This window comes from Hevea brasiliensis, chromosome 3, assembly GCF_030052815.1.
Source record: "Hevea brasiliensis isolate MT/VB/25A 57/8 chromosome 3, ASM3005281v1, whole genome shotgun sequence".
Taxonomy (NCBI): Eukaryota; Viridiplantae; Streptophyta; class Magnoliopsida; order Malpighiales; family Euphorbiaceae; genus Hevea; species Hevea brasiliensis.
The window spans coordinates 89,714,109-89,722,430 of record NC_079495.1 but is presented as its reverse complement, the minus strand read 5'-3'; the positions used below and the strand labels follow the sequence as shown (position 1 = coordinate 89,722,430).

Below are 8,322 nucleotides of genomic sequence, written 5' to 3'. Positions count from 1 at the left end.
CAAATTCAAGATACCAAATTTGGCAGAACCAATTCTGCCTAGAAATTCTGGGTACAGGTCAATCCGGCCAGTTATGGTAAAATGGCCATAACTTGAGCTAAAAAACTCCAAATGGAGTGATTCAAAAAGAAAATTAAAGAAGATACATAAAGGAACAACTTTGATGAAGAAAATTTTACCAAATTTCCACTGTAACAATGACCAATGGAACGGTAAACTTAAGGTATAAAATCTAAAAATTTTGAATAACATTAAATAAGCTTTGAATGGTATTGGAAATCAATACCAACAAAAATAAAATTCAAAATGTGGTATCTTGGTGAACTTAGGTTTAAAAAATCCATTATGTATTAAAAAGTCAACTTTTGTGTAGGAATGGTCAAGTGAATAGTAACCTCAATAATATTAATGCAAAGGACCAAAACTTAAATTGCAAATGATAAGTTATATAAATAGTGTAATGAATAAATGGATCATGTTAATATATGAATGAGACATTAGTTCTCATTATTGTAGAAAGAAAAAGTATTTTGAGTACAATAGTATAGAAGGATAATTGATGTGAATTGTGATCATATAAATGATCAAATGAATGCATAAATTATGTAGAATTGTATTTTAAAAATTTATATTTTCGCTAGGAATAGAATCGAAATATTATAAATTATTATTGGAGCTTATAATGAAATAATAAAATAATGAAACTTATGAACACTTAATGGTACTATGTGCCCATGTATTGCCTAGACATGTGTGTCAGATTGGATAGATTGGCATGCCATTAGAGTATTATTTTAGCAGTACTACATAAGGCTTTATGCCTGTATTCATGGCTTTATGCCCGCACTCATAGCTTTTATGCCCGATTATATGATATCATGGCTTTTTAGCCATACTAACTGCATATGTGGTTGACGTTCCACGTCCCACAGTATGACGGCCCGAGGCACCGCAGTGTCCAGTGCCAACGACTCGTTATCCAGTTTAGTCAGTCTATCATAGGTTACCTAGGCAGTGTAAATTATTGAAATTATTTAAGAACATTAGTATTGAATGAAATGAGGAAAAGGATTAGCAATAGAAACATAACTCAATCAAGTAGTACAAATAAAATTTTCAGAATTGTAGGAACCGAAAATACAATACTCCTAGAATTAATCTGTATATGGAATATTATTACTGTATAAACTCAGCACTTCCAAAGAGGGACAAAATAGAATATAAGATAGTTGATATTAGAAATATCATACCAAATTTAATTGATACCCAAGGATCTAAATTATACTTTGGAATTATACTTTAGTCTTTCTTATTTGTATATATTATTTTTTTGTTATATTATTGCACCACTAAGCAGAAATGCTTAGCGCGATGGATTTGTTTTCTTTGCGCAGGTACTGAAGCTAAAATCCAGTGGACATTCTGAATGGAATTTTTGGAGTCCAGATCTGTAGAAGTGTTAGAAGTGTTCAAGTTGTCACATCTTCAGCAATGCATATTGATAGGGCTCACAAAAGTTATTTTATGTATTTATAATTAGTTATTAATTGTAATGTAAATTATGGTATTGTAATTAATTTGCACATCATGTAAATTATGAAGTTTGAGAATTTTAATACATAAATTGAGTATGAATGGATATGTATGCAAATGAGTTGCAAGAATTGAATGTGTGAAGAGATTATTATGAAAATAACTGATGAGATTTTATTATGAAAATATTGTTGAAATTTCAAGTAGGTGAATAGTAAAATACACCAAATAGTAATAGAAACAGGGGAAACTCCGCTGGTTTCTCCATAGAAAAATAATTGATATTAAAATATAACAAGAACAAAATTTTTAAATGAATAAAGTAAGATAAAATAAGGTGCTCCGGCACCGAATGTAGAACGCCTTGCTCGGCTACACTGTAATCGGCTGAGGGGTGTTACACACAAACTCGGATTGAACATATTACTACGAACCGAATGATTGTGGATCCGTTAACTAAAGCTTTGCCCATTAGTGTTTTTCAAAAACATGTTACATATATGGGCGTAGTGAAAACTTTTGATGATACTTTGGTTTAGTGGGAGTATGTTTTATGTTACATTTGGGTTAGCAAATGTATGGAATGCTTAGACCAATATTTTTGGACATATCTTGTCACATATTCTATTTAAATTCAGTTTTTTGTTTTTAAGATTTTGTTGGCACATATATATAATATTGTTTTCCCTATCAGATTCAATGTTATTTTGTTTGTCATTACATTAACTGAATTTTATAGATTGAATTACTTACTTGTTATTGGATATTATTTTGTATTTTATTAATCTGTACTTTTAATTTAATAAATTGATTACTGCTATCTAAGTAGGAGATTATTGGATTATTTATTTGTATCTAGATGTGGATTAGTATTAATCAATTGTTAGACTCATTGACAGATTAAATAATGATATCAAATAATAAGTTTAGTAATTGATAATATCTAAATGGATTGGGTTATGTGATTGAGTAAGCCTGTAATGGGTCAAGCTGTCCATAAGCCCACTAAGGAAGAGGCCCCAACTCTCAGTTTTATATATATATATATATATATATATATATATATATTCTGATAACCCCATGTAACATCAGACAGAATTCATATAGAATTTGAAGACTGTGGATATTAATAGTTGTGAACCTACCCTTTTTGTTTCCGTTCTTCATTGTTCATAGAAAATCATGGATACAAGTATATTTTCATGTACACATATTCTCTAATCATGTAATCTATAATGATTTAATTTATTTTCTAACAATTGGTATCAGAGCAGAAAATAAATTATTATAGATTACATGATACCAATTGTTAGAAAATAAATTAAATTATTATAGATTACATGATTAGAGAATATGTGCACCAGAAAATATGTTTGTATTCATGATTTTCTATGAACAATAAAGAATGGAAGCAAAAAAGGTAGGTTCACAACTCTCACTATCCAGTTTTATAATTATATAAATATTCGATATTAAATGGATTTATATATATATATATATATATATATATATATATATATATATATATATATATATATATATATATATATATATATATATATATATATATAGGATTGAGAGTTGGGGTTTCTTCCTTAGCGGACTTATGAACGAACCTAACCCATTACTGGCTTGCCCAATCACATGACTCAATTCATTTAGATATATATATATATATGACTGAGAGTTGGAGTCTCTTCCTTTTAGTGAGCTTATGAACAACCTGACCCATTACTTGCCTAATCACATGACCCAATTCATTTAGATATTACCAATTACTAAACTTATTATTTGATATCATTATTTAATCTGTCAATGAATCTAATAATTGATTAATGTTAATCAACATCTAGATACAAATAAATAATCCAATAAAAGAAAAAAAAATTAATGTTACTGATGAATTTTAGGCACTTCTTCATGGTTTGATGCTTGCTTGGGAGATGGGTATGCGTAAATTGACTGTTGAGCTGGATTCTTAATCTGTATTGGAATTGCTCTCTTTTGATGAGGGGAAGAATTTACGCTTTGTGAATTTAATTTCTCAGTGTTGCAGCCTGCTTAGGCGCGATTGAGATGTTAGCTTGTCTCATTGTCGTAAAGAGGGTAATAGAGTAGTTAAATCTTCTTTAGGTTATGATGTTCTATAGCCTCATCTGGCGGAACAAGAGAGCTACTTGAGGACAGAGCAGAAAATTGAGTTAGTCGGTTTAAAAAATTTATTTAATTTAATTTAAAAAATGATGTTATATAAAACAATAAACTATTTATTGATAGAAAAAAAATAATTCATGTAAATTTTCTATATATAATAAGAATATAGTAAATATTGAAGAAAAATAATTTCAAATAATAAATTCATATTATATTTTTAAATTTATAATTATTTTTAATAATTTTTTATTTTTTAATATATATAATAAAAAAATTATTAAATAATCGATCCAATCCATTCAGTAGTTAAACCTTCACAATTTTCATAATGAAAAAAAAAAAAAAAAACCTTTCAACACTTATAGGCAATACCAATTCCAATTTCATAAGTAAATTCATGGATATATTAAATTTTTTTTTTATTCGTACTAATTTTTGAGTGAGTCCACCAAAGATTTTTTTTAATTTCAATTGACTTAAAATTTCCTATAAATATATATATATAATAATTTAATTTATTTTTATTTTATTTGATGAAACTTTAATGTTTATATAATTAATTTTTTTTGAACTGAGCAAGAGTTGACTCCACTTTTCCAATCCACCCATGACTACTTCTCTGGGATTTAAAAGGCTTAGCTTGGCCTATAATTAATTACCTGCATTCGGTGAATTTGTTCCTTTGGAATTTTTTTCCTCCTTTGTATTAAAAAAAAGGTAAAAAAAAAATCCATTGAAATATTATTATTGTTGATTCATAGGAAATTATTTTCTTCTAGTAACACAAAATAGAGACTAAGGACTAAAAAACGATAATGCGGGAGAGCGTTGCCGTTAAAAAGGGGATGAAAGCCAGCTTTAAAGTGAATAGATGTTATACATTCAAAATTAATACATGTTACACTGCAATTAATTGTTGTTGAGCTTCAATCCTGATTTCTTCCTTCATCTTCCTTATAAACTCTTCAAATCTCCGATTCAGTTCCTCTGTACTAGCTAGCTCCTCATTTCCTCCTCCTCCTCCTTCTTCTTTTTTATCATCTTCTAGATTTCTTTTGACTAAACTCCCTCCTCTTTCTTCGTCGTTGCCTTCATCTTCTGCAATCAAATCTTCACGTTCTCGCTTCTGTAAATTCTCTCCCTCTTGTTCTTGTAGTTCATGTTTATGCGCTGCTCCTTCTTCTTCTTCTTCTTCTTCTTTGGCTGAAAGTGCAACATCCTCTATGGACGCAATATCAGCGACTGTTGGTTTTACTGCTGATAATTGGCCATCAAAATCAAACCCAGAAGTTGAAGATCTGCAAGAAACCGAACTCTTAGCGAGTACAGCAAGGATTCCATTACAAATGAGAAACACGTACTTCCTTTCAAGTTTATGGGTCAAGAATGAAAGTAGACAAGTGTTGAAGCAGACATAGAAGGAATTGGGAAACAAAGAAAAGCCCAGAAAGAAGCAAAGAGAGAAAAAGACGAGAGACATTGTGAGAAGAACCTGCAGGTTCCGTCTCAACAAGTGGTACTTATAGTAGACTATTTGGCCAACTTCTGGGAGCTTCTGGTGCCCAGTTTGATCCATCTTATGTGCCTTATATGCAATCAAAAGGAGATTCCCTAGCTTAGAGGGTATACGTCCTTGAAAGGGGCAGCGTAAATTCAGTGATGAACTGAAGCTTACGAGCGCTTGTTGAATATGGAGTTAGATCGAGTCGAAGGATCTCTTTCCATTTATACTACTCCTGTGCAATGGGTCTCTATAGTAAATTACAAAAATAGCCCTGCTGATATGAATTGGGGGAGGGAGTGTCATTAAGCTTTTTAGGAAAAGAAGAAAACCAAGGCAGTGAAGCTGGGCCAGTCGACATGTTGTTCCTCGAAAAATCTTCAGTGAAGTTTCTAGCATGTGTCGCACCTTTGTCTCTTGGGAGGACGTGCAAATTATGATTTATTGCTCCAATATTCGAAGGGCCCAGTCTTAGATTTATAATGGGCTAAGTTTAATAAATGGAAAAAACATGAAGAACCAAGTGAATTTATATTAAATGTGAAACGATAAAGATGATAAAATTATTTTATGTATAAAAATTAAGTTTTTTTATTAAAATATTTTTTAAATTATTTTTATTAAAAATATAAAAATTTAAATTTTAAATTATGTCAATTATATTTATTATAATTATAATTTCAAAATAAATTAAAAGTTTTATGTATTTTCTCTCTCTCCTCTTTAATTAATAATTTTTTTTAACTAGGCTTACACATTTAAAAAAAGTTATTTATGTAAATTAAAAAAATTAAAATTAAAAATAAATAATATTTTTATTTAATTATTTTATTTTAATGTGTAAATTAATATTAAAAAAAGTACAATGTATATTTCTTTATTATAATTAAACAAATGATCAATATGAATTTAAATTGATTAAATTAAAAAAGCATGAAGAATCAAGTGTATTTATATCAAATGTGAAACAATAAAGATGATAAAATTATTTTATGTATAAAAATTAAGTTATTTTATTAAAATATTTTTTAAATTATTTTTATTAAAAATATAGAGATTTAAAATTTAAATTTTAAATTATGTCTGTTGTATTTATTATAACTATAAATTTCAAAATAAATTAAAAGTTTCATTTACTTTCTCTCTCTTCTCTTTAATCAACGATTTTTTTTGTAACTAGGCTTACACATTTAAAAAAAAAGTTATTTATGTAAATTAAAAAAACTTAAAAATAAAAATAAATAATATTTTTATTTAATTATTTTTATTTTAATGTATAAATTAATATTAAAAAAAGTACAATGTATATTACTTTATTATAATTAAACAAATGATCAATCTGAATTTAAATTGATTAAATTAACTCAACTAAACTAATAATATAAATCGATTAAATTGATCCGATTAATATATATATAATAATAAATAATTAATTAATATTATAATTTCAAATGAATTCAATTGATTTAATTAAAAAAAAGTATTTCATATAAATAAATTATATATTTTTACTTAATTGAATCAATTAAATGATCAATTCACTGAAATATATGATCAATCTAACATGTCACATATTTAATTGATTCAATTAATTGAAATATATATTCAATTGAATCATTTAAATGATAATTGTTACAGTTGATCCAAATATATATGAATAATGTGATATAATGTGACATGTTGCATACTTAATTGATTCAATTAACTAAAACATGTATTTAATTTAATCATTTAAATAATAATCGTCACAATTGACTCAAAATATTTATGATCAGTTGATTCAATTGATTCAATTGATTAAAAATATATATGGTCAATTGACATAATGTGACATGTTACATAATCAATTGATTCAATTTACTTAATTAAGGGTTAATAATAATCGTCATAATTGACTCAAAATATATATGATCAATTGACATAATGTGACATATTACATAATCAATTGATTCAATTTACTAAATTAAGGGCACAATTGACAAAAATATATGATCAATGTAACATGTCACATACTCAATTGATTCAATTAACTAAAATACATTATCAATGTGACATGTCAGATACTCAATTGATTCAATTAGCTAAAATATATATTTCATCGAATCTTTTAAATAATAATTGTCACATTAACAAAAAAAAATTATATGATTAATGTGACATTGTACATAATCAATTGATTCAATTTACTCAATTAAATGTTCAATTGGCTAAAGTAAATGATCAATGTGATATGTCATATACTCAAAATGATTCAATTGATTTAAATATACATTCAATTGAATCAATTAAATAATAAATGTTATAATTGACCAAATATATATGATCAATACGATATTACACATAATTAATTGATTTAATTAACTCAATTAAAAGCTCAATTAACTAAAATAAATAATTGAAGTGATATGTTACATACTCAAATTGATTCAATTGATTTAAATATATATTCAATTGAATCAGTTAAATGGTAATTTTCATAATTGGCTCAAATATATATGATTAATGTGACATGTTGCATACTCAAATTGATTCAATTGACTTAAATATATATTCAATTAAATTATAATTTTTGCAATTGACTCAAATGTATATAATTAGTGTGACATTACACATAATCAATTTGATTCAATTGACTCAATTAAAAACTCAAATGACTAAAATACATGGTTAATGTGACATATAACATACTCAAATTAATTCAGTTAACTCCAATATATACATTTAATTAAATCAATTAAATTATATTTTCACAATTGACTTAAATATATATGATTAATATGACCTTACACGTAATCAATTGATTTAATTGACTCAATTAAAAGCTTAATTTACTAAAATATATAATCAATATGACATGTCAAATACTCAAATTGATTCAGCTGACTCAAATATATATTAAATTAAATCAATTAAATTATAATTTTTGTAATTGATACAATCAATGTGACATGTCACATGCTCAGTTTATTTGATTCATTAAAACATATATTGAATTGAGTTCATATAGATTCATCATATTTACTCAAATCAAATAAGTATATTAATTTATCTGTCACTGTCTAATTCAATTTCGTATCACAGATCAAATTTAAATTAATTTTAAATTGAATAATAATTAATTAATTTAAATTTAA

General features: G+C 26.2%; 1 protein-coding gene across 1 annotated transcript; it reads right to left on the bottom strand.

Annotated features, from left to right (window-relative positions):
- Window positions 1-4,515: 4,515 nt before the first annotated feature.
- On the bottom strand, window positions 4,516-5,514 carry LOC110634503 (uncharacterized). The gene has a single exon (XM_021783528.2). The coding sequence runs from the start codon at window positions 5,261-5,263 to the stop codon at window positions 4,586-4,588; it is 678 nt and encodes a 225-aa protein (XP_021639220.2). The 5' UTR covers window positions 5,264-5,514; the 3' UTR covers window positions 4,516-4,585.
- Between the last annotated feature and the right edge of the window lie 2,808 nt (window positions 5,515-8,322).

What these genes read in the sequence shown, in the direction of transcription:
- LOC110634503 (XM_021783528.2), bottom strand. Translation starts at nt 5,263, where the DNA reads ATGGATCAAACTGGGCACCAGAAGCTCCCAGAAGTTGGCCAAATAGTC.